The sequence below is a fragment of the Enoplosus armatus genome, chromosome 9 (genome assembly GCF_043641665.1).
Source record: "Enoplosus armatus isolate fEnoArm2 chromosome 9, fEnoArm2.hap1, whole genome shotgun sequence".
NCBI lineage: Eukaryota > Metazoa > Chordata > Actinopteri > Centrarchiformes > Enoplosidae > Enoplosus > Enoplosus armatus.
Window position 1 is genome coordinate 9916860 of NC_092188.1, and position 26927 is coordinate 9943786.

At 41.5% G+C, this 26927-nt stretch overlaps 1 protein-coding gene across 3 annotated transcripts; it reads right to left on the reverse strand.

The window, feature by feature from the left end:
- Window positions 1-682: 682 nt before the first annotated feature.
- zyx (zyxin) lies at window positions 683-15836 on the reverse strand. 3 transcript variants are annotated; one of them, XM_070911625.1, is made up of 10 exons: window positions 15726-15836; window positions 8621-8852; window positions 7623-7885; window positions 6684-6779; window positions 5336-5908; window positions 4874-5015; window positions 4267-4436; window positions 3649-3827; window positions 3037-3157; window positions 683-2927 (listed from the first exon to the last, which is right to left on the reverse strand). In XM_070911625.1, the coding sequence occupies exons 2-10, from the start codon at window positions 8841-8843 to the stop codon at window positions 2814-2816; spliced, it is 1881 nt and encodes a 626-aa protein (XP_070767726.1). In that variant the 5' UTR covers window positions 8844-8852; window positions 15726-15836; the 3' UTR covers window positions 683-2813. The 3 variants fall into 3 exon arrangements, with proteins under 3 accessions (XP_070767726.1, XP_070767724.1, XP_070767725.1); XM_070911623.1 differs by having other exon boundaries at window positions 4874-5018; XM_070911624.1 differs by lacking the exon at window positions 15726-15836 and adding an exon at window positions 15206-15330 and having other exon boundaries at window positions 4874-5018.
- Between the last annotated feature and the right edge of the window lie 11091 nt (window positions 15837-26927).

Genomic DNA, 26927 nt, shown 5'->3' on the forward strand with positions numbered 1-26927 from the left:
TGTGTTTTACATTTGATGTTTCACATGTGCTCCCTCCTCCTGCTGTCCCTCCGTCTGTCTCAGCTCTCTATCTCTTTTCATCACTCACTTCTCTTCTCATCTGACACTGATAAAAACTAACTCTGCAGACTACGTCTTACTCTCCCCTCCAGAACCCAGATAATCAAGCATGGACTGGTTCTACTGTGGGACCTGCATGTGGATGTTTTGTGGTCTGTGGACCTGGGAAACTTTTGTTTCCACTGTCCCACCTGTCTGCAGTGTCAAGGTCTTGAGAACAGAAGGCTGGGACTGGTAAGTTAAGGCCAACAAATTTTGCGTGTACATTGTTACGTTGCATTGAATGAGGGCAAGCACTTCCTGGAAAGTAAACACTCTTAGATGCACACGCACACATGTCCGCTGTCTGTCGTCATTATCAGTGCAACACATGGCTGTTAACAACTGATAGAGCAGTTTGCGTCCTGGAGGTCATGTAACAGTGTAGCACATCATTGAGAGTTTAGGTGGACACACGTTTCGTGGATGTCACATGGAGGCCGACCAGAGAGAGAATATGGTGGCAAAAACAAATGTGACAAACTCTAAATTGTGTGCAACTTTCTGCGTACACTATTTCATGTATTGGAAGTCAAGAACTACAAAATTATACCGCTGACAGTTGAAAAATCAGACAAAAGCGTTTGGTATTTAGCATAGTATTTATTTGTTTGTTTATCTTTTGATACAGCCAAAAGGGGGAGGGGGTGGGGCTAAATAATGTTTTTAAACATATACACATTCACACATATCAAACAGGAATTTATAAAAAAGTTATATGAAAAGACAAGGCATTTGCATGTACTACAATAGGACATAACGCAACAAAAATGCCAGATAAATGCAACTGTGAAGGCATCGTCATACGTATAATATCACATAGTGATGACAAAGGCAGGGCCACAAAGGTGTAGTAGTTGGTGCAAACAGAAGACATAATACTAGAAGAAATGCCACCACCACCTACACAGATAGCATGCAATGCTGAATAACTATTGCCATGTTAGTTATTCTGGTGTTATACTGCACCAGGCTCAATGCAAGCACAAGTAACGACAGTTTTCTTATTGTGGAATGAATTTCTGTGGCTGCAAACCAGGCTCAATTCAAAAGGTACAATGGAATACAATAGCGAAGAAGGCACGTCTCCAGGTTAAAACTGAAGCCAAATAATTGTAAGCATTGAAATACAGTACAGTAAGATAAGAGTAAAATGGTACATAACCGACATGAAAAGACGAAAGTACAAAAGATGTATAATCGAAAGAATAGTGGTATTTACTGTAAGGAATAGAATAGATCAAGACCAAAAAACTGGGCTCAAACACAAAAAAGTGATAAAAAAAAAACATACATGAATGTCAAAACTTTGAATTCCATGTCACTGTTTTATTAACCTTAATCTTGCCAACAGCATTTTAAATGCACTATGTTTTAACATTGTTTCCTAAACCTCAAAGCTAATGCCACTACTGATCTATAATCCTACTGTAAGAACAGGTTATTTTAGTACTGGTACACATATAACCTTAATACTTAATAAAGAAAGGTCCACATAAATTATATTATTTAAAGCAAGAGACTCCAAGAAAATGCATATCAAAAACGACTGTTCTGTTTCTAGATGGTGTCTACATAAACTAAATTGATCATGTGCGGGGGACTTTAGAGTCGAAGTGACGCTAAAAGGATATTTAACTTCACTATGGAACTGTGCAACGATCACATAATAGGTCCTGTCTTCAGCCACGCAGCTGACATTTATAACTACACTGTTTTTTTTAATTATGAGATCCTGGGAATGGAATCTGTGCTTGGCAAATCTGCTCTCGTCCGTTTGTTCATAATTTGTGCATCTAAAAAGCATGCATCTAAAAATACTATTTTAAATCAGCTCTAAACTATTTTTCGAGAAGAAAATGGCTGATTTTGATAATCTTGCCATTATACAGTATGTGTGATCAAATAAAGCAACAAGACATAATTAAACGCATGCCTGTAAATTATCAAATTCACATCACAAAAAAAGAGTAACATTCACTGTTTATCTTTATCTTTTTTGCAGTCAACGTTTAGCCCTAGATAACTTTAAAATGCTATCAGAGTAGATTGGCTGATATGAAGCACTTTCTAGGCAGGAAAGCATCATTAGCCATGCTTGCAGGCACAACAACTGCCAAAGTGTTAAAGATATGCTCTACCAACAGCCAACCAGAATAGCGAAATCTGCAGTGGTCAAATGGGAGGCCGCCGATACTCCTCACCCTATGGTAACAATCTGTCTCAGTAAAGTTACAATGCTTATAGGGAAAGAGACCAGCCAGTGAAAGTCTTAAGTTGGAAATATCTCAGTACATGGTGCTACTAACAATATTCAGGCGAGAGACAAAGAAAGGCAACTTTATTTTCATCAGACTGCTCTTTTTACCAAACTGTTCTTGTGCAAGTTATGCTGGAAATATTTAGCGTAAACATAGAATTGGCACAAAAAATACGTTCTAGTACACAAAGAGGGCTTGATGAGAGATGGGAGGGCGAGGGGAGTTTATGTCAATGCAGTACATTACTTCTGCACTGAAGTGAAGTGAACAAAGACGGGGGGAATACTACACTGTATCTGCATGCAAACATACCTTCTCAAACAGCACATTCACACTCACACCTGCGCACATATACTGAATAAAGCCCTATTGCAAAGGCAAAACGGCAGCTGAATGAATCCTGTGCTTTTAGATTTGGTTCATAGTTAATCTGTGTGATGCTGCTTCAGGCAATCACTGCGCAGCTTGCTTGGCTCGCTGGGTGTGGCACTTCATACACAGGATCCTACCATCCAATGGATAGCAGCCATTTTCATCCGCTTCTATGGAGAGAGGGCGACCGCAATCCTACAGAACAAATAAATACATTTATTTATCAGCATTTTGTTGTGTTTTTGAATTTATGGAATACCACGTGATGTTTATTTTGATAACATTTTGTGTTTAAATGTCTTACCTCACAACGGTAACACTTAAGGTGGAAGTTCTTGTCAAGAGCCACCACTCTGACTGTCTCCTCACTGCCGGCGGCTGGAATAATGGGTTCATTACAGCTCACACACAGAGGGGAGAAACGCCTGGAATAAAGAGGTGGAAAGCTGGATGTTAATTGTCACACACTCACATCAAATCAACTAAATCAAATTAGTTACTTCTGGGCCCCGTCAACTAGAGGTAGTAAGGATTAATCAACTTTGTCAATCCCACTTATTTTATTCACAGTTTTTATCAGCAGGACACAGAGAAACAAGTTTTTGTTTCGTCCAAATTGAGTAAGAAGTGTTGCTGTTGCTGCCTCCTTCTTCCAACACCACCACTCTTATCAGTAATCCTGATAGGTAGGGTGAATGGTGTCATACAAACAGTGCTAAAATTGATTTGTCCTCAAAACATGTTGCCCTGAGACATTATATAGGTAAAAGTAAGGAGAAATACTGGTGAAGACATTTTGTCCCAGCTCTCCCACATTATATGTTTGCCTCGCAAACAAATGACTTCTCATAAGAAGTAAATAAAGATGTAATATTTTGTTGGGTTAATCACTAAGGAATCAATAGCCATTAGCTACCTGTGGTAATCCTGGACACAGTAGGGGTTGTTGTTGTCATCAGTGATGAAAGGCGCCCCCTCAAGTGTGCAGGAGCAAGTGCTGCAGCGGAAACACTGGGCATGGAAACATTGGCCCACGGCCTTCAGCACGCGATCTGTGATCTTCTCCCCACATCGGGAACACACCGCCAGGGAACTCTGAGGAGGAGCAGAAGGAACATAAGATGTAACTGCACTTGATCTTAGCCAAAAGGCTGAGAAGCGATACATAAGATGTAAATGAGTTGGAGATATGAAAGTAGTTAATAACCTGGAAACACACTGGGAGATGGTATACTTGCTGTGTCAACATAGTTCAGCACATTCTACACACTTATTCACTCAACACTTCATACTATTGGTGTTTACTCATCAGTATGTAGTAAGTGTGCGATGTGTACATTACAACATAGGATGACTTTCAAGTGGGAATGAGCTTTTTACTTTTTACTAAAAAACACATGAAATAAAATTGAAAACTGCCAAAATGTGAGTTGAAGCTACATCAAAAGTTAAACTAATAAAAGACATTTCGGTGAACAACTTTTGGTGTGATCATGCAGAGACCATTTATTCCAAACTTAACATAACTCCTCACCATATAGCAGTCCTCACACTGAGGTGCACCGTCCCTGTCATAGAACTGCATGCCCTGCAGGGGGCGATGACAGCTCATGCAACAGAAGCAGTTGGAGTGGAAGAGTTTATCCATGGCTCTAACTGCTGGCTGGGTACGGGACAGAGCCTCGCCACACTTCCCACAGACCTCTAAAATGGAAAGAGAGAGGGAGGCAGAGAGAGGACGATCAATCACAAACACATACATCTTCTTACTCAGCTCTGCTTGTGATAATTACAGTGTCATCCCCTAATTAATGAGGACAATATTGTATTGAACACAGTAATTTCCACAGATGATTTAGCCCTTGTTCAGTTGCACAGACTCTTTTTTGCAACATTAAGTTGCATACGACACACGTAGTCGAATGGTCTACACGGTCATATTTGTTAGCAAACAGCAGTTAAGGAGGACATAACTTGAACCATCACATCAGTAAACAGAACCACAGCAGATAAATAAAAGCCTGCTACACATAAATAAAGTGTACTCACAATACAAAAACATTTTACTAAGAAATGACCAGTGCCAATGTTAGTTTCACCATGAATACACCACTGCTCTGTTTATATGTATGTGTATGTACCTGTAGGAGGGGAGGTGATGACAGGTGCGTGCGTGTCCATGTCTTTAATGAAGTCCTTGGTCATTCTCTCCAGCTCCTCCACTTCCCTCATATTCAGAGGAACACCTCCACCTGGGATAGCAACTGGACCAGGGGGTGAGGGCTGCTTGTACACACACACACACACACACACACACACACACACACACACACACACACACACACACACACACACACACACACACACACACATTAGTAAATATGTATACATTATTTACATAGTTACATACAACATGCCTTATAGAGCATTTTGTTATTCACAATTGAGCAGTTTACCGTTGAAAACATTGTTAGTGCATGTCCAGAAATGCATAATTCTGACCTGTTGCCTATAAACTGAATTATTTGTACTTCCTGTGCCTTCCTACTGTATATACAATGCAAAGAGTGTCTCTAAGTAACTAAAATCAAGCTGGAACATACTGTTGATGCAGGGCGAGTTTTCATTGGTTGGCTATAAGAGGAGTGGGGAGATACCATCGTCTTGGGTTGAGGAGGAGGCACAGCAGCAGGAGGGTTTTGGTTTGCATTCACCTGACTGGTGAAGGGAGGACTCTTTATGTGATTAGAGGCCGGGGCAGCCGCCATATTGTTTGGTGGAGTAGGAGGTGCAGGGGGAGCTGTGGGAGGTGGAGGGAAAGAGCTAGTGGCAGAGGGAGGGGAAGGTTTTGGTGCAACGGTGATTGGGGTGGTGTTCTGGTTCAGGTTCTGGTTGAGTTTTTGTGCCAGAGAGGCTGCTGATGTTCCCCCTCTCCCTCCGAAAACTGACTTGGGGGCCACAGCCGGGGCCTTAGCAAACGGCTGAGCAGCAGAGTTTGGTGCAGAGTTGTGATTGGCTTGTCGGTTCGTTCTGGCTTTCAGTTCTTCTGCCCAAGGTGCTGGAGGCGGACGGTCTGCCATCTCAGGGGGTGGGAGGAAGGAGAGAGCTGGTTTGGGAGCAGTGGGGGGAGGAGCTGAAGGCTTGGGTGCTGGTGCTGAAGAATACTGGCTTGGTAACTGTGGATAAAACAATGACATAAACCATATAATTATCTCTTTACAGATTCTTTCATCTCAAAACAAAGCACACAGAAAGGCAAATTCAATGTGAGGCTATTCTATACAAGCCCTCAGTTCAGCAACATAAAACTTCCATTTATCATAAACTATAATTCAACAGAGGGAAGTTAATATGTAGTGTATGACAGTGCACACTGAAATGCTGCAAGCAGACACTTTTATTATACTGAATGAGGTACTTTGATTAAAGTAAACATTGGAAGCGCTCCATAGTTTGAGCTTATCAGAAGTGCTTCATCTTTCTGACATTTATTTTGCGGTTTTGAGCCAACATTATTCTGTCGTGATCCAGCACCTCCCTGTTGGATAAAAACACTCTCCATTTATGGCCCTCTCACTGGGTCTCTGGCAGCACACCTTGGCTTCATCACACTCTCATGCTCTCCACTCTCTCTCTTTGCAAGTGTCTCCTCTCCCAGTATGAATCACCAGCTACCTCACCTTTTGTTTTCTCTTTTGGTCTGGTGTGCTGTATATGCAGTTCACTTATCATTGAGCTTTCAACCTGAACAGATGAAGAGAGAAACCGACTTGGCATTTCCACTGACCTACCTACTTTTCTTCCCTCTGTGTGACTCATTCTCTTTTTCTACAGTGAGTCAAAGCCTGCTGTCTTTTTCCCTCTCATCTGTTCTTTAGCTTGTTTTTCTACCCGTGTCCTAATGGCCTAATGTGTGTTACAGTATATTCCCCTTCCCTCCATGCTTTGTACCTTGGGGTTGAAAGGTCCCCTGGTCTCCATCTCGGACAGCAAGTCAGTTAGAGAGTCAAGCTGTTGATCGAAGCTAGTCTGCTTCTCCATCAGTCTCTGGCAGAGGAAGACAGAAAGAGGAAACAGTCACAAAAATGTAATTCATTTATGCAAACAAAAGTGATTACAATGAACCAAAGGAGGATGGGAGGAGGATGAGCCAAGAATAAAAAGGTGGCTGAGGATGAGAAATTATTACAGACTGTAAGTTGTGTCTACATATCTATGTTTGATTAAGACTCAAGAGTGTTGGGTTGTTTTATCTATTCCAAAAGGCGGAATGAAATACAACCACAGTTTTTATAAAAATCTGGCAGTTACTGGGGTGGAAAACCTGGAATGAAAGAATGGCTGATAAACAAACAAACTCAATGGAGTGATTAATGATGACGATGAATAAATGAATGATATTCATATATATGAATTGTATTTCCCTGGTTGGATGAAAGAGAACACTGACTATTCAATTATTTCATTTTGGATTTGTTAGATGAGAAGCATTTAGCCTAAGATCTTCATTCATGTAAACATGAGGTATACTGCTATTTTTGCCATTTTCAAATCATTTTTTAATTGTGTACTTTTTAACATTGATGTCTTTGTAGCCTGCAGTCCTACATACAATAAACATTTCCTTGCATGTCTAAAAACTATCTAAGTTACACAGTTGGGCAATAATGCTGTCAGACTAATGTTAATATAATTTGTGGGAAAATCTCAAAAGACAGTATTTCCTGCCAACACTCCATGGACTCATTATGGTCCCACAACAATGTCCTCCAGTGTCCTAACTGATAATCAAATTATACTGAAATGCAGTTACATGCAATGAAAGGAAGAAACATGCAGACAGGCAAAGCAACTTTAGCCTAATTTGGTGAAGATACCATCATGACTCACCTGCGGGTTCGCGGCAGCACTGGGAATACTGGTACCGGAGGCAGGGACAGGTGGAGGGGGTGGGGGAGGAGGGGGAGAGGGGCAGGAGGGTGGACAGGCACTATCCTCAGGGGGAGCTGGGAGGGGCAGGTCATCTGCCACTGGAGGTGGAGCGGGGAAGGCAGGAGGGGGGGCGTCAGAGGCATTGGGTGTGGTTTGACATTCGGGGGGAGGGGCTGGCAAATCATCATCCAGTGGAGGAGGAGGAGGAGGGGGTGGGAAGTCTGACAGAAATGAGGAGGGTTGACTGGTTAAAAGCTGTGACAAAATGGTTTCTTTATAATCAGTTTGTACTAATGATCCAATCCAATCTTCACTGTCAATCATTTATCAGATACACTGAATTTTACCATCATAGGTTAATAGCAAAAAAGGACAACAGAAATAAAAAACAAAACTGTGGGGAGGACTTGGCCAGTTTGAGAGGTATATGATGACCTTCCACTGACAGCTTCTTAACTTTACATGTCTACTAAGAACGTGAGTCAAAGGCTACAGCCAAGTTACATTTTTGCTGCTCTGTTTATATCCATGTTTGCTTGATAGCAAACTTCTTCTTCATAGCTTTTGCAGGTGCACTGCTACACCTCTTTGCACGTAACTACCATTGATTGTCGATCCGAATAGTGTGAAACCAGCAGCTCCACGGGGTACCTTTAATTTGGTGAGGTTGTCTGACCGTGCCCATGATTAATATCAGCGGAGGCATCTTCAAATTGATACTGGTGGTATAATTATGCACAACTCTAAAAGTAAAATTCTCTGAAAGAGACTGTGACTATCTCAACATTTGACTAGAATGTACTGTGCAAGTGTAACATAATGTCAAGTGAAGTCACTGTGAAGCTCTGCATGCTGTCGCGTAAAAAGCAGCAGAGGGTGGGATAGGGGAGGGCTGCTGACTGAATTTAAGATAGTCACAAAAATGGTTCACAAAATATCATAAATAATGCAAATACCATCACAGAGCGAGGGGGGTGGCGGAGGCAGATCTCCCACTCGACCAATCACAGCTGTGCCTACGGGTGTCGGTGATGGACCTGAGGGAGGTGTCAGACTTTTGGGCCGTGGTGGTGCCACAGAGGCAAACTTCTTTGGCTGGTTGTAGAAGGACGGGGTGGTGACTTTGAAGTTCAGAGAGGATGTCACCATGAATGGCTTGCTGCTGCTGGAGTCCTCCATTTTGTGTGTCTATCAGAGGATGAACACAGGAAACATTATGGACAACAGACACCATACAGGACAATATTAATTCTTATATGAGAGGCAGTTTTATAACAAAAGGTATAAAACAAGTTGCAGTGAAATTCAAACAACTCCAGACTCAGGAGCCTCACTCTCATACCCCACATAATGAAACCGACAATCAGCTGACTAAAGTCAAAGGGCTTACATTCCTTGGCAACGTAAGCATGCTGGGTCTTTTGCTGGAGAATTAGTGGCGGTGGTGACACATCAACAAAACATTTGTCTGTCACAGATCCAAACTACAACCTAATCGCAACCAGCTTTTGAGTATGTAGTGTCTTTACACTAAAAAAGTGACTAAATTAACTATACTGTCAGAATGAAAACTAAATTTGCTTGATGTTTGGGAGTGATGTTGATGGATAGTTGTCCTTAAATGCACTGCAAAATGGAAACGGAAGAGCTAATTAAATGTTTTAAATGGTGAGACAAAAATGAGAGTACTAAATCTTTGGGAGAACATTTTTCTTTCCAACTTTAGAATTGGCAGTAGCTTCCTAAAGTTGCAGTTTGATTGATTCAATCTGTGCATATTGTTTAGCATTTCCTGTTAGTACAAAACACTTACTTATTTTATATGCTGCCAAAATAGTGCACTATGCAGATTGGTACCTTCTGTTGTATACTTTATAACTGAGACACAGCTGTCTTGATCCCTGAAGTCTTGGTAAAACTAATTAAAATGGAGGTTTATTGTGTCTTGCAGTGTCTCTTAAAAGGTAGTTTGGACATGGACTATTTCTGGATGTAGTGAAAATGCAGTAAAAAAAAGAGAAGAAAATAACCACTAGGCATTCTGCAAATCCAGTGTTACTCTTTAAACACAAAAGCTTTGGCAAATGGTCTACAGTGGAATGAGAGAAAAGTGTGTGAAAATCTCCTCAGGCGATGTATACAGAGCTGGGAGAGCAGACATAGTGGCACTCCCAGATGCCAGAGACTAGATTTACAATATTTAACACATGGCTGTTTACAGCGACATAAAAACACGATGATCGCAAGTTTTGTAAGAGGGAGACCGGTTTGAAGTAGGGACGATAGCAACTATCATAACATTTTCATGTGAGGTGCGTCAAAGAGAGGGTGTGCTCAAATATTTACCTCACACATGCTGGTGGTTAAACAAATGTTGATGTTACTTCAGTGTCTCTATCGAGATTCCTTGCAAAGTTTGAACACATTTCCCTGAAGACCACCGGCCCCCAAACATGACCTTTAGTCAAAAGCATGGTTGTTCTTACGGATCCCCTCCACCAACACACACAAACCTACATTCATGCACACATCTGCTCAGACACTGGATGTGTTAACCCACACAAACTATTCTCCCCCAAAGCTCTGAAATATCTGCATACTCCTAATAATAATAATAATAATAATAATAATAATAATGACTACAACTGTGGCAATGATTAACACACCAATTTCTGCAGCCCTTAACAGGTTGTAAAAGATAAATGTCATACAGCCACAACACATAACCTGAAACAGACTGAGTCGCAAGTGGTAAAAATTAGAAAAACTGGAGATCACATTTTCCAGTGAACAAACAATATGTAATTATTATCTCTTTGTTTTGTGGCATTTATCCTCTACATCCTAATGAAGGTTGCATAGCATTGATGCCTCCATAAATGTCACAGTTACTATAAAGAAGAGTGAGGGACTATTTTCTCAGTCATCTATAATTCACAAGTATTTCAATAAATGTCCATTCATTGCTTGTTTGCTCTACTAAATGCTACACCAATCCTTCCTAGAAGATAGGTCTGCAACCAGTCAGACTGGAAAACAGATTAAACAGCCTATAAGGTTGTATTAGTGCATCTTGGGACAGCTTTCTTAAGTCAGCTTTAATAATTCTTTGTTCTTTCTTTCTCAAGTGTCTTTTTTTTTTATTATTCACATATGCCGTTTGCACATAATTCTGAGTAGTTGCCAACTAGACCTCTCCAAATCCCACAGAAAACTTTGTTTGCACTGTGGTTTAAAATGTAGACTATAAGTGGTTTTCTCCATTTAGATATAATTGCATTTGAGAAAACAACCCTTCCAGGAAGATATCAAGTCCGACATCCTTGAAAATGATTATGTAGACTGGGCTTAGCTGAAGGTAAAAGCTAAACTAAACAGAAGTATTTCATCCTCATTCCACTTTGTTGGGACACACAGGCAACGCTTCAAGTTCTGACAAGACAAAAAACCCTTGGAGCTTATGAAAGTATCTCTGGTGCACATGGCATAACAAGCTTCTCTGATGTGAAAACAGTGCAACCTTTTCTCTTCTGCTTTTTGGGTCAGCTTCCTTTAAAAAATAAAAAAAAAAATAAAAAAATTTACTGATGTTGAACACTTTTAACAAACTGTGTCCAAGGCCATGATGTCTTTTACATAGTCTAAGACATCCAATTATGAATCACTGATGTATTAAACCTCTTGGCTGCACACCATTTTAAACACACAGAGACACAATTCATCATTTGTCAGAATATATTAATTTTATCAGATAGCTCTATATGTGCATGTACATATGTATGTAACAGTATGTATGTTTTATCGTGTAATTAGGTAAGACAGTATATTTTCCATATGTTTTAGACAAAGAACAGTAAAAATAGTTTATTTTGTTGTTTGAGATTTCCAGTCTTACAAGACAAAAGTTTGACAAGAGGAATAATTCCTGATGACTGACTGTAACAGCATTATTGATTGAATAATCAGTGGAAAACAAAAAAATGACATGAGATTAATTCTCAAATGTCATTGTCCTTTAAGTGGAGTTACAAAAAAATGACCCTACAGAATCTTAGCTCCACTTCACTATCCCACTTAAATAATTCAGAAAATTGCTGCATGAGTCAATAAAGGGAGATGGTGAGGCTCTAATGGAGATGCAAACTGTTCTGGTTGCCAACTTTCTGCAGGCACACAGGAACATTTTGCAGAGCAGTTTGCACCACTGGTCAGATAAAGTAACAAACCAAAGGAAAGAGAGAAAAGGACAGGTGCTTTATAGCTGGCTACTCATTAACCTAGTAACAAGGCCTGCTTCAAGTTGAATGGAGTGCACACTTAATGCAAAAACAGATTGAATGGTTACAGTCAAGATAAAGCTCTCGGCTTTAAATAAGGTTTGCAAGTCTGAATATCAACAAAGTACTCGAAACAGAACACTTGGATCTATAATAGCTTTCTAAAAAGAGCGCTTGACAAGGGTGGATATAGACTGTGATTTAGTCTTTTCATTACAGCACTTGAGCTACCTTGTTTCTAAGAGATAATATGCAATAGTCCTCTCAATTATTCAACAGTGATGATAACTTGTGGTCAGGTTCCATCTGTTCCTTGATACGGTCCTGAGGGATTTAATACGATGAGATCAGCTCCACACTCAGACGTCCTACTGCAAATCTATCTTGAAACATGATCCTTGAGATGAGAGAGACCCTCGGCTGAGGAACATATTTGGCACTACAACTCAATGACATCATCTTTTTTGCCTTTTTTTTTTCTTCTCTCAACTCAGCCTCTCTTTCTATATGTCTTTGCTGCTTTCCTCTTTGTCGTCGTTTACTCCCTAAATGAGATCCGATTGCTGGTATTAAATTCTGGCTCATTCTCATAATCTGATATATAGACTTGTGTTCTGTGGCAGACCACAACCACGTTCATCTCTTTTATTCTTGTGCTTTCCTCAACCCTCGTCACTCATCTCTCATCCACTACTTGAACTGAATGACATCACTTAGGGCTGCATTTAATCATTTCTACTTTACCGCTGTGATGGAGGGTAGCATTGTGCAGCCTTTAGATAGGGCCCCAGCATAAATCACATACTGTATTCTGAAGCTTTTGAACTTTGTATAAACTCCACATGGCTGGACAGCTTTTACAGGCTAGAAAATTGGTTCTCAACCCTGGTTTGGGTACCAAAGCCCAGTTGGTTTTCATTCCATCTTATAAGGGACTGATTTACACATGGGACAGAGGGAGAATGTAATAAGTCTAGCTACCTTGAAGGATATAAATACCAGCATGGCTGTGGATTTGAGACTCAGCATTTTTAGTCCCATAAGGACTATTAAACCGTGCAAACAAACTACAGTAAAACTAAGCTCTTTTTGTGGCACACTTGCTATTATCTTTATGTTTTGTCTCATGTTTCACATGAACACCCTCTTTCTTCTGCAGGCACAGAGTATGTGATGCAGTAGCTGTTACAGAGGAGTTTACAACACTTTTCAAAGGAAAACTGTTGAACTCAGCAGTGGTTCATTACTTTGTGGTTATAGAGGAACTAAATTTGCTTTATATACTGTGCTAATGCTTAAAAGGTCATATATGGAAGTGTTGTAGCATGGTGCCTCACTGAACTTCAGTCTTCTTTGTCCTATTCTTCTTCAAAAAACAAAAACACCTACATTATGTAAGTACAGTATTTCCTCACAGTGATATTCACACTATGCCCACACAAATAGTGTTTGGTTGCAGTTTTCCAACCAAAAGAGTTTAAAAAAAAACAACAACACTAGGAGAGGTAAAGGTCCCAAATCAATAGAAAGCTCATCACTAGTTTGCCTGCTGAATATCTATACTTGGCAATACAAATAATAATAAAAACAATAAAAAATAACCTAAAGAGAACCTGAATTCCTGACAGTGCCTAATAACTCCTTCCATGTCTGGTCAGCCATTGTATCAGTGACTAGTGTGTTGTTGATGAAACTCTCTATTGTTCTGATGTTAATAGCACACCCAGTTTCTGGGAAAGCGTGTCTAGGCCGGGGGTCACTAATGCGGGGACAAACAACCCTTTTGAGTCCAATCTTACAGGTCACTGGACATGCATTGAGCACCAGTGTTACGCTCCCTCTCAGACAGTTAGATGACTGATTGAACAGGCAACATTTCTAAACTGCTGATAACTTCAGCCAATGGGCACCGTGTCAAGTTCTCACCCAAACAACCTAATCTGCTTGCACTGACATACAGCAGAATGATGTAGGCCAAACAAGAGTCACAAGACAGTGAGAGACAAAATCAAAGAGCGAGACAAGCAGTGATTTGGGGCAAAGGGATGCCATTAAAATCGCTTGTGTGTCTTGACTCATAGAGGCTACAATTAAAGAGGATTCCTCGTCACCCCAGTCATAAAGGGTAGCATACAGCCTTTCATAGAACATCTTCATTCACAAATTTTCCTTTGCCTCACCAATTTAGTGAGGCGACCATAACCCCAGTCTTTTCAAACAGATGCACCACACTAACCTCGGGCAAACCCAAGCCAGAGCCTTCTTGCTATAAGTTATTTTTAAACACTGCTTACTGTGGCATTGGGTTGAGGCTCCCCTTCTATCTGGCTGATGAAAAGGCAAATCAGAGAGGCAAGGCACAAACACTGATAATCACAACATTTTCACATTCTTGAAGTTGTAGAAATCATATGCTAAAATTGTCATAATTCTAATGTATTCTCCCAACATCCCTTATTAGTGCATAGAGCTGTGGCAGGTCTTGTCACATCCCCTCATACATGACATGAGACCCAACTAGGTAACTAGGTATATAGGCCATTCAATGGTGAAGCCGTTTGAAAGAGCCATACTTGTAGGCCACTTCAACATGAGTACAACATAACAGTAAAATGTGCCACCTAATAACAGATTTCTATTTACTTGGCACTATCAATAAGCATATTGTACCTTGGTGCTCCACCCACCATGGCATCCCATTGATTAGCTACGGTTAGCCAACTGTTAGCCAGTCCTCTGACAGCTGACAGCAATGGGTGAGCGGTCACATACACAGCAAATGAACACAGACAGCTAGGTTAATTAAACACAACCTTTCATCACTATCTAGCAATATACAGCAAGGGGGAAATGAAGGTTTCTAGCTGAAGTTAAACGTTATAAATTAGCTAGCTGGGTGGCTGAGAGAGCAAATCAGAGTTTCACGTTGATGTTAACCGTTAGCATAACGTCACATAGTATTTAAAGTGCACGACGTTCGATAACGTTAGCTCGCCTTTGTCCAATTTCCAAGTTGAATCAGATAGCGTTATAGCTTTAACACACATTAGCTCAGAAATTAAACCCTCTCACGGATGAATGACAATTGCCACTCACCTGCAAGCCTCACCAGCCACCTTGTGTGATAAACGTTAACGTATCCCCTTTGACTTATCAATCAATCACACCAACGTTAGCTTCACTCTCACACACCCCTACCACCACTCTAACGTTAACTAGCTACAAGCTTTGGTTAGATTGAATCGGGCTAACACCGCCCCTTACCTCATATGGCAAAGCAGACGACCTCTCTTAACTGTGCTGTCATCAAGTTTAATAATTCTGATATTCTCTGGGGTACGTAAATGCTTACAGATGTGTTGCTAGCTAACTAGCTAGCTTGGTCAACTTTTTAGCTGGACTTCCTGTTGGAGCTTCCGCATCGCCCGTTCCTTATCGTCGGTATCCATCAGCTGGTGTGGCAACCTACACTATGTTCAGGGAGATTTGTCCAGCTAGGGAGACAACGGAACACCACCCACCGAGAGGTATCTTTCAAACAGAGTCTGCAGTAGTTTCTATATGTCATAAGACAAAACGCCGCCATATGACAGATCCACACTATTTGTCACATCACAAAGAAGCCATTCCCTGAGGTGATAACACATCTGTACTATCATGATTTTTGAATTGACAAAAGACTTTACCTTATTAGGTAACCTGTATCAGTCTGCCCCCCCACCCCCCTAAAAAAAGTGAGACATGCCAACTATTAATCCGATTTACCACAAAAACAGTTACTTACCCTGTTAATACAGCTGCAATGTGGATCTCCCTTTTCCTTCCCCCTTTTGCTTTTGTTCTTCTTTTTGTCTTGGTCCCGGCTGAGTAAGAGTTGACTGTAATGGTAACTTCTCTTTCTCTCTTACCCTCTCCAGCTATTAGACCCTCCCCCTGTGCCTTTCAGTCTGGAAAAGGAATGACACCATCCTTCCAAACAAGTTCTTTCTCGTTGGGCTTTGGCTCAGGACTTGTGTATTACTATGTAAACAGCACCTCTCTCTCTCTCTCTCTCTCTCTCTCTCTCTGTGTGTGTGTATGTGTGTGTGTGTGTGTGTGTGTGTGTGTTCATAAACTGTCCAGTCAAACCCCTCCTCCTGCTCTCCTTTCTCTCTGGATTCTTGTAGCATTCTTCAGTCAATGACATCAACCCTGTTGCCTCTCCTTGTAAGGTCAGACTGAGGGAGTGAGGGAGCGAGAGGGAGGGAGAGATAATGGGGCTAGAGGCTTGATTAGACACAGACACTAAAAGCGGTCAGGGTTTTAAACACAAGGAGGCTGAAGAAAGTATGTTCAAACAGGGCTGGACTGTGGAGTAGGTTGGCTATTTAAGATTTATTTACTGTCGGGAAATTAATAAGACTGGTTTTATGCCTTTTGTTCACTTGCCTCAACAGGCAAAGCTGAGGATCAGATTGTATAGGCATTACTCCGTTTGCTTCCAAGTGTGTTGCCACATCATTATTTACTTTGCACCAAGGCAGTAAACATGCGAAGGCTTACACTGCTTCTCTGTGCAAGATTAGTACGCTTGATTATAGAGAGTTGCTCAGGTCTTACTGTGTTGTTCATCATGACAATAAGGATGTGATCGCCCTCAAACTGGTGTTAAATGACACCTCCCATCCTGCACATCAGCCACTTCTATGACTTAACATCCTTTTATGTGTCTCCCACACACACACACACAACACACAAACACACACAGATACAGACACACACACACACACCCTTGGCAACTCATGTAGCCAACACCTTTGAGTCTTATCACACTTTCAGGTGTAGTCATTGCTTGTACTAAGAAGTCATTTTGACATAAACTTTAACATTATTCTGACTTTTATTATCACATTTTTCATTTTAACATTTTGAAAATGTTATTGTTATTTGACATTTTAATTTTAATAACGCGGGTATAGTAAAAATGCCAATAGAGTCTACTCAATCCAGTCTCATTTTTTCATTACTAATACCTTATTCTGTGTTTAGAGCTTAAAAGATTAGATTAATAAATGATTAGGCCAAGTCAATGGACAGAAAAATAAATTAAAGTCTGTTTTCAAGCAAAAACTTGCTACTTTTATTTGTCTTATGAGATAAACTGAACATCTTTATGTTTTGGAGTGTTGGTTGGACAAAAAAAGCAATTTCATGACATCACTTGGGTCATTTTACTACTTTCTTACATTTTACAAACCAAACATTATTTATTAATTGAGAAAGTAATAGGCAGATCAATCAATAATGAAAAGAGTCATTAGTTACAGCCCTATCTGTGTTAGTTCAACATATATTTAGATAATCCTGAACCAAAGGAAACAGCACTGGAAACCAACTGCACTTATCTCTTCCTACTGGCAAATATAACATTTTAAAATAGATGTCTTTCCAGTGAACATCAAGTGTGCACTTTTTATTCTGACTCATGACACCCTAGTCTCACATCTCATGTCCTGTCATTCAGTAGACTGAGCAGTTGCACTAAATTAAGGTTGTGAAACCATAAGCAAGGTCCTCCTGCATGCAAACCTCTGCAGTAGCTGTTGTATAACCTGTTGCTGCCTGATTCATGTCTATGAACTACAGGGAGTGGTCATTGGGGTCTTTGATAGCCCATTGTCCCGCAAGGAATGTTTCCAGTCTCTCCCCACTTCCACTGGGACAAAAAAATGTGTCGAATTTCCACTCAGAGATTTCCACAGTAACTCTGGTGCTGTGCTGAGAAAAAAAAAAGCACACCCCATCCTGGCTGCCAGCTCTCAGGCAGGTGACATGCAAGAAGAGGTCAATGTCTGTGTGCTGCTCCAGATTCCAGCCAATTCATGAGCTTGCTTTCCGTCTGACCGGAGAGGCTAGTAAGGAAGCTGAAATGACACATGTGTAACACTCTTCTGCCCTTTTTCAGCCAGCTGCAAACACCGGGTGGTGCCATGGTGACTGAAGTTTGGAAAGTTTGGATCAGGCAGAGAGAAGGCAGCTCTGGGGTCCAGTCAGCCTGGAGGTAAGACAAAAAAAACAAAACAGGAGGCATCAGAATCAGAGCCAGACAGCCTGGAATGCAGCCAAACCTTGGAATGAACGGTTCTTCACCCCCTCCTTCTCTAAACTGCCTTATTTCTCTCTCTCTCTCCCCATGCTGCATTTCTTTCACCACTTTACTCAATCCCTCCATTTCTCAGTCTGCCCTCCATACGATGCACTTTTATTTCCCTTCTCATCTTTCTTTCCACCTCCCACTGCTCATGTGAGTCAGTACCTGCCCGAAATACCTCAGTGCTCAGAGTTCATATTCTGATCTCAATTCCGATCTGCACAGTGGCATAGTCTCTCTCTCTCTCTCTCTCTCTCTCTCTCTCAGGACACACTCCTTTTCTCAACAAAGGAAAAGTGGGAAGTCATTTGAATGCTAGGTAAATGTTTTTAATTGCTCACACCCAAGTGAATGCATAGAACATCAGCATGGAGGAGCAGACTGTATGAAACAAATGATTTGTGCTCAGCAGTTAGAAATCATAACTTTGTATTGCTTTCCACTTTTTCTCTGTTGATATATGTTGCACTTTAGTTAAGTTAAACAAAGATGGTTACATCTTGGTAACCATGGTTACGATTGGTTACAATTCCACCTATATAGGTAACACGTCTATGTTATCCTAATAAGTAAGCTCTTATATCCCCTTCTATGTGATCTTTTCAATGAGAACACAGCTGTTCCTTTGAGAAAACTATTTAGCTGTAGAGAGAGGAAAGTCGGACTTCCTTAATATTCTTTTAGATATCACCAATATTTGCAAATATGTTACAAATATGCCAGTAAGTGTGAACTTTAATACACATCCAGGTACAGTGCAAGAAAGAGCCTTCCACAATACACATCTCTGACAACAAGATGTGAGATAAATTTGATGAGGGAAGTTGTAATGTAGCATGCACAAATAATCCCCCAAATAGTATAAACATTAAGTGTAGCCTTCAATGGAGGTGCAAGCTAGATAGCTGTGCCCACGAAGCAAAAAACATTTAGCCATCAAGCAGAAATTCCAGGCGTACTTTAGACAAAATGAGAAGCTGCACACTTGTGACAGAACATGGTCTCTTCACTCAGCGCCCACAGGAAAAATCTCTCTGCTGCCAAACTGGCTCCCATTCAAAGCCAGCATTAGACTGCAGTACTCCAGTTCCCCCAGCAGGTGTCAGACTGATACACATTACTGTGGTGTGCACAGCCAGACTGAAATGCCTTGAGGGAAGAAGATTCCCCCAGAATCTCTTGACAGCAACCACATCCACAGCAGCTAGAGACGTGATAAAGGACAGGAGGGTGTGTCAAGTGGAAACCCATAAATACTAACATGACTCTAAAAGAGACTGCTGAGGAGAATGAACACATGAGAAGTAAGTATCACTGGGGAAAAACAGTGCAGTAGTGGTGGTGGTCTAGACGAGGAGGGCTGGAGCGAGATAGAGAGAGAGAGGGAGAATGTGGTGTAATTGCAGGAGAGAAAGGAAAGAGAATTGTAAATAATAGAGGAGACTTGGGAACTCCTCGTACGCAAGGTTTTGTGTGAGTGCACAAACACGCCATGAGCGCAGAGACTCCATACCACCCACACACAAATATAAAACACCCGAAAATTGTGTGATTGTGTGTGCTGAAGAATTCCAGCTAGAAATGGTGAACTGCCAGCCCCAAGCATCCACAAATAATACATAAGCTCTATCTCCCACTGGCTAAAACAAAGATAATCACATAAGCACGGCCATTAGAGAACACCTTATGAGAGGCTGCCTCTTTTCATAACATTTATAACTTTCCCTCGTCCACACCCACCTCTTACGCCCCTTCCCTTCTCGAAAAAACAAACCAGAGCCCCAACCCTCCCATCTCATCTTTTTCTCTCCTTTTCTCCTCTCTCTGTCCAACCCCCCTTTCACTTCTCCTTCTCCACTTACATGTTGCCTCTCCTTCTTCATACATGAAACCCAATGCAGGCTGGCTGTCAGACACACACCCTCCCTTCCTCCTCAAGACACACACTCTCTGTCTAACTAACTTTGGTGGCTCCTCGAGGGCAGATGCGTAACATGTGGTTCCAATTAACACATATAGTAACACACACTAGCAGCAGTTAAGCTCAGCAGAGCACAGAGTAAAGATATATGGAAAGCAGTGGGCAGTGATGAAGTAAAGACAACGGGAAATGGAAAAATGGCACCTTTTATAGGAAGTTAAACCAGTCTGAGCTAGTTTTGTTTTTAATAGAAAATGGTTTGCCCACATTTAGAATGACTTTGGAAACAGGCATTTCCTTTCATCTTTAGAGTGCCTGAACCAGACAGTATTAAAGATGTTATTCATTATCCTTGAGGTGCAACCTACATAACAGCCAGGAGCTGATAGACAGATAGTGACAGGTACATGAAAGTCACTGATTACAGGAACGAGGTGTGTGTGGGTCCCCGAGATAATATTGAACAGGGACTGCTGCATTTACATTCAGAGCAGCATCATCACCCTAGATAAGAAAACAAGAGACGTGCTAACAGGAACATGATGGGAGTCGCCTGTGTCATGGCGGTTTCATGCCATTGCACATGCTTTGTTAGCATTTGTGGGAATGTGTGTGTGTGTGTGTGTGTGCAATACTTAGAAAGGAGCAGGCAAAGATGGTGAGAGGCAGTCATCTTTGTGAATGGCCCATGTATCATGAGTGAGATTAGTGTCAAGAATGTCTTTCCTCTGTGGTTGACCTTGTCTCACATTGACACTCCATATCATAGATCACCAGGTTGTCACAGGTGTACTGTACATATATATGAAGCATGGGAGTGTGTGTGATCGGGCAGCAGCTAATGATTATTTTCATTATCGATTAATGTGAAGATTATGTCCTCAATTATCTGATGAATCGCTCTGTCTATAAATCATCAGGAAACGGTGAAAAATGCTGGTCACGATTTTCTAGAGCTCAAGGTTACATCGTAAAATGTCATGTATTGTTCGACCAACAGTCCAAAACCAAAAGATATTTAATTCATTGTGATGTAACTGAGAAGGAAAAGCAGCCAAGTCTCCCACTTCAGAGGCTGGAAACCGTCAGATGTTTGGCGTTTTTGTGAATCGATCAAAATAGTTGCAGCTCTAGTGTGTGAGTGTGTGCGCCTCTCAGTAATCTGACCTGAGACGGGGTTTAATATGTCCTACCTTTGATACAGAAGAATTTGTAAAGAAAACAAGAACCAAATGTGAATCGTATTGACAAGGAACGACAGGTAGAGCAGGATAGATAGACTGAGATTAACCGAGGATGATGCGGAGAGAAGAGGGAGACAAGGGTCGCAGACAATATACTCAGTCTGCAATTACACATATCAAAGGGGAGTTGTATGTTTATTTTTCCCAACCACTTTCAGGGTATCCAAGCCAACAGCCCTGAGTGAAGCTGACCCCTGCAGCAGCCTATAGCCTCATCTCCTCTGTCCCAGTGGGAACCCAACAGAGAGAACTAACACACATCTAAATATAAACCCACAGTGGATTGGCTGGATTATGTATGATTTGTTATGTCTGGCAAGTCACGCATCCACTTTAAACCGTTTATTGGTATATCATATTCATACCTCTGCATGCATCTCTCTATTTAATTGTTAAACTAAGTGATTAGATTGTTGTCCGTCCATTCTGACGTGCTAATTTTTATTTCACACAGCATCATCTCCACACCTCTCCCGCACATGACTCAACTGTTCTTTGCTTCCCTTCCCATCACTCCCCCCATCTGCCCATGTCTTTGTCTCTCTGTCCTTCCATCTGTCATGCTCTCTTCCTCTCTTTCTTCTTCGCTCAATGTGTACTGCATGTAAAGTCAACAACGACAACATGAGTGACTACACATGCACCTCCACACGCATACACTCCTCTTCAATGTCCAGACTGCACCTGCGTCATTTGCTTGGCAAACACTTATAGAAACAGCACACATAAATATGTAATCAGCAAAGAGAGGGGCAGGGGGCTGCCCAGACAGAGGAGGAATAAGAAAGACAGGGGGAAAAAAGCAAAGATGAGAGCAAGTGTTTATATAAAACTGTAGTGAGACATGGAGGATTGAGAGGGAAGGTGGAAGGTGTAGGTTTGGTGGTGTTAGAGATATAGATACAAGTCAAATGAGAGAGAGAGAGATAGATAAAAGAGACACTCCTATCATTTTTTCTCCAGGGAAGAAGGGATGGAGAGAAGGAAAGGAGGCAAACACAAAAAGAGGGAATAGAGGAAGACCTGGGGATCAGAGTGAGCAGAAAGCGAGATACAGGCGTAGCGATGACAGAGGGGCGGATCAATACGGAGAGACGACAGAGAAGGAGGTGGAGACTCGGCAGAGGCTTGACTGTGAAGGAAAACCCTTCTGTTTTTTTTTTTGTAGGATTGTTTAGTATTGGTGTATTTTTTTGAGCGATCAGTATGAGGGAGGCAGGAGGAGGGTGATCGAGAGGGAGATGGAGAAGGGTGAGGCGGGAGGAAACCGCTGCAGTGCATTGTTAGGCTGAGCGCACACAGGAGAGGGAGACAGAGAGAGAATCCCCCATTTTAGCTCAACAATATTACAGCAGTGCAGAGATATCTACAACAATGGCAGCCTGGCACTCTCGGCACTGTGCTATTGATCTTGTAGTGGCAACCCAATACACACACACAGTCAATCTAATTGTTGCTTTAACCTCTCATTAGATTAATGCCTGCAGTTGTTTTGATCTTCCTGGTTTACAGATTATCACTCCCAATAATTCACGTTGTTTAGGTAAATTTAATAATGGCTGCAGATTGAATTGGATTGTAACCTAATGTTACAGGTAACATATTGGTGATATTGATACCTATTATTAAAAAAAACATTATGCTAATAATGCCTCACATCTTTATTTAGTCCCAATCTATTTCCCTCAGGCATACTGACTTACTAACCGGATCTCTTCTAAGACACTGCACCGGAGAGAGGGAGAGAGAGAGAGAGAGAGAGAGAGAGCGGGAGGGAGAGAGAGAGAGAGAGAGAGAGGGAGAGAGGGGGAGGGAGGGAGAGAGTGAGGGATCGAGCAAGCGCAGGAGGGAGAGAAAAAGAGAGAGCACAGGAGAGCAAGAAAAAGAAGCTAGAGCCGAGAGAAAGAGAGTCGCAGGAGGAAGAGGGAGAATGCACGGTGTCTGGGTAACACTTCCTCGCTTGTATCCAGGGCCTTTGTGAATACACCATGGGATGCATCGGCTCCAGGACACTGAGTAAGCCCCACTTCTCTTCCCTCTCTCGTTGCGGGCAAGAGGGGGGTTTGGGGGAGGGCGGGGTGAGGAAGGGGGTCTTGCAGGAGGGTTTGTGTGGAGGCTACGGACAGGCTTTGTATATGTGTGTGTGTGAGTTGTTTGCTTCCCTTTCAGTGCAGTGTATAAGCAAGCCGTGGATGTATGGCCACAGAGGCTGTATACACAGTGTACGGGAAAGATGTCAGAGACAATATGTGTTAAAATGTGCTACTGTGTGTGCGGTTGCATCCCCCACCTACCCGCTGCCCTCCCTCCTCCCATCCCTTGATTTATGATGCTGTTTGGCAGTATGTATATGTGTGTGAGTAGGAGGCAGAGAGGGATGGAGAGGGGAGAGAGGCGGGTGAGGGAAACGCTGTGATAGTGCTTATTTATAGGGAAGAAGAGACAAGGGATAATACCATTGTCAGGGGCGTTTTTCACAGTTTGTTATTATTTGCATGAATAATAGGGATAGAGAGAGATAAAGGAACGAGCAGCAGAGGAAGAATTTCAGTGCAGGCAGGCAGGGAGGAGGGGAGACGGACGGATGGCGATGGAGAGAGAGGGGGAGAGGGAGGGGTGAATACGTGCAGGCGAGGGTGTGTGGGATTGATGGGAGTTTTCAGGTGAGGACCCTCCCGGATAAAACCCATAGATGACATGTTAAGTAAATCAACATCAGGATTGCTGCTAAGTGGGGAAAGACTTGGAGGGGTAGCATAAATAATCATTTTTGGTAAACAGTCAGTTGTTTGCATGAATATAGTTCAGATATGTTGCAGTGCATATTCAGGTCCTGCACGTCTTATCACGCTCAAAGGTAAAAATAAGCACAGACTTCCTTTGGCATTAAATATTAATGAACCACTTAGCACATCAGGCTCTTAAACATGCTTATAGTGAAGCATCAGTCTGAACACATATTTTACGTCACTCTGAAAAGTGCATAACCTTTACAGGGGTCATGCATGTCAAAGCCAGGGAAGTTCTTTTCTTTTCTAAATGTAAATTCTTGATGAAGAGGATTTTAAAAATATCTATAATACGCAAATGCAGAAGAAAGAGTACTACGTGACACAGTTAGGAAGGCAGGTGTGAACCGAATACAGCAGAAACAGCGTTACAGCAGCTCGGGCCGTCTTTTTTAGATTACAGTATTTGACAGATTGCAGAGCAGGACAGGAGGTTAGGATCCTCTGTCAACACTCAGGTCAAGACAGGAGACTTTACAAGCCCAACGACTACAGCTGCTGGAAATAATGTGATTAAAGAAGACAGAAGGCTTTGGAAAGGTGCCACATTAATCTGATTGTGAGCCACCTGAATACTGATGCTCATTTTTATACAGAAGCTTAAGAATTCAAAAAGGCTGCTCTAGTAATAGCAGTTACATTTTCTAATCAGGGATAAGCGATGAGAAGCTGTGATAAAGGATAATATGTTTAAGTACACATCCAAAGTACACTGCAGCCTGTCAGTCACATCTAGGAGAGATTGATCTACTTAATGGAGTATCTCTTCAGTTTGCAAATGTTATCTTAAGCTGAATGTACTATAATCGAACATGAATGTTTAAATAAACACTACTCAAGAGAAGTTTTCAAGCAGCTTGTGTGCCCTGTGGTTCTCTTGTAAGCAACAGATTCAGCAGGGGTGCTGCCGGTCTAGAGGCGTGGTTGTGTTTATCCTGGGCGAGAATGGCTTTAGTGTGTGCTATTGATCGGCCTTCTCAACTGCAGTCCACGCTGCCAAGCAGAGATCAACAGGAGGAGCAGCAGGACTGGATCTGTGTCTGTACGGGAGTAGCCCTGATGTATCTGTCTGCCCCCTGGAAACACTATCTCTCCCAGCTCCATCAAATCTGGGAGTGTGCTCCGTGGTCAGGCTGTGATATCTGTTTGTACCCACACACTGCCATAGTATGGCAGTAATACGTCTGTGCCCAGCAGGTTGACAAAGTACATACTGCATAGGGTCCTGACAGTAAACTGTACTATAGTGGCATTTCTTTTGTAGTAACAATATTAATATAAACCTTTATTATCCCCTGAAAGGACAACACTTAACCCTACATCATTCTTAACATTGATATCAATTGTTATTTGAGGTCTGGGGGTTAAAATTTATTTAAACACAAAGACCCAGACATGAAAAACTGTAGGCCGAGAAAGCAGCATCCTGGCAAACGTTGACACTGATACATGCAGGCAGAAATGAAATACTGCAGGTGTGAGTTTGAGGCTGTTAATTCAGACCCAGTTGGAAAATGAGGGTGAGGTTAAAACTTTTTATTTTGTCAATAAAAGGTTCAGTCTACAAAGAATCTACTGAAAATAAATTCCTCACACAGTAGGTACAGTATGTCAATGGTTATTTTGGGTCATGTTTTAAACTGAGAGTCTAGGAAAGGTACTGACCCTTTTAACAATTTCCCCTCACCATCGCTGTCACTGGGTCAGGTGAAGACAGGCTGTGATGTACAGTAGATGAGGTGTCTGCATCCATCACCCCTTCAGAGAGCAAAGGCCTTGAGAAGCAGTTGATGAGGAGGTGCACATTCTTCTTCGCCTCATCAACGGGGACAGGCTATGAGATCTACTGCAAAATAACCACAAACTGTATTTTCGTCTGTGACTCAGCTCGTGTGTGCAGTGCACAGTTTATGTATGCCTCAATGAGAGCAAATCTCTACAGCTGCCAAACACAGTGTTAGTGATTCTGTTACAGCACCATGATGTTGGGCACATTTCTAGATGTAGTGTTGATAATGCTATTACCCATAATTGTGCTGAAAGCTACACATCAGAAGCCTTTTTCTGTATCCACTTACCAGGCCACACTATACCTGTGAGTGCTGGAAGCATTAATCACTGTATAATTTAGGTGCTGTGGGTCAGGCTGCAGTGGTGAAATTATAGATATGAATGTGGGACATTATGACAACTCTCACTGGTTTGTGCTGCCTCTAAGCAGACTCTCTCTCCCTTCACTTTCTCTAAGTTAGCTTTAGTAAGCTGCCACTGCGGACCCACCACTTAACGTTTCAGTAAGCACTATTAGCTGATTGTGTGTGTGTGTGTTTATGTGTGTCTTCATACACATTTTTCTGGTACTGACTGAAATGTGTTTATAGCGCAGAGTATCGCAAGTGTCAAGTGCTGAAAGCGGCCATCAAATATTTGGTCACATTCATGTTCTTTTTTGCTTGTTCAGATGTTGATCAGATAGTTCCTGACTTCAATCAAAAGTTTGACAATTTAATACAGCTAAAGTTCTTGCACAGCAGCATGTGTTTTGACAACATTAAACATTTGAGAACTTTTACTTTTATTGTTAAATGAAAAAAGGGTTTGTTGAAAATCATGTATATATATATATATATATATGTATATATATACATATATATATATGTATATATATAATATTCTCAAAATATTGGGAAATATTGATCATTTTGGTATTGATACATAAACTTAGGTATCATATAGCTAATTTTGTAAAATTTCAATCAGTACACAGCTTGAGTGTATGTGTGTTCATGTGTATGTATGTGTTGATGCATGTTACATCGTCCTCTCATATGATTCTGCTCTTGCTGCTGTATTTGTGTGCACGGAGGCCCATGTGTGGGTGTGAATATATATGTATAGACGC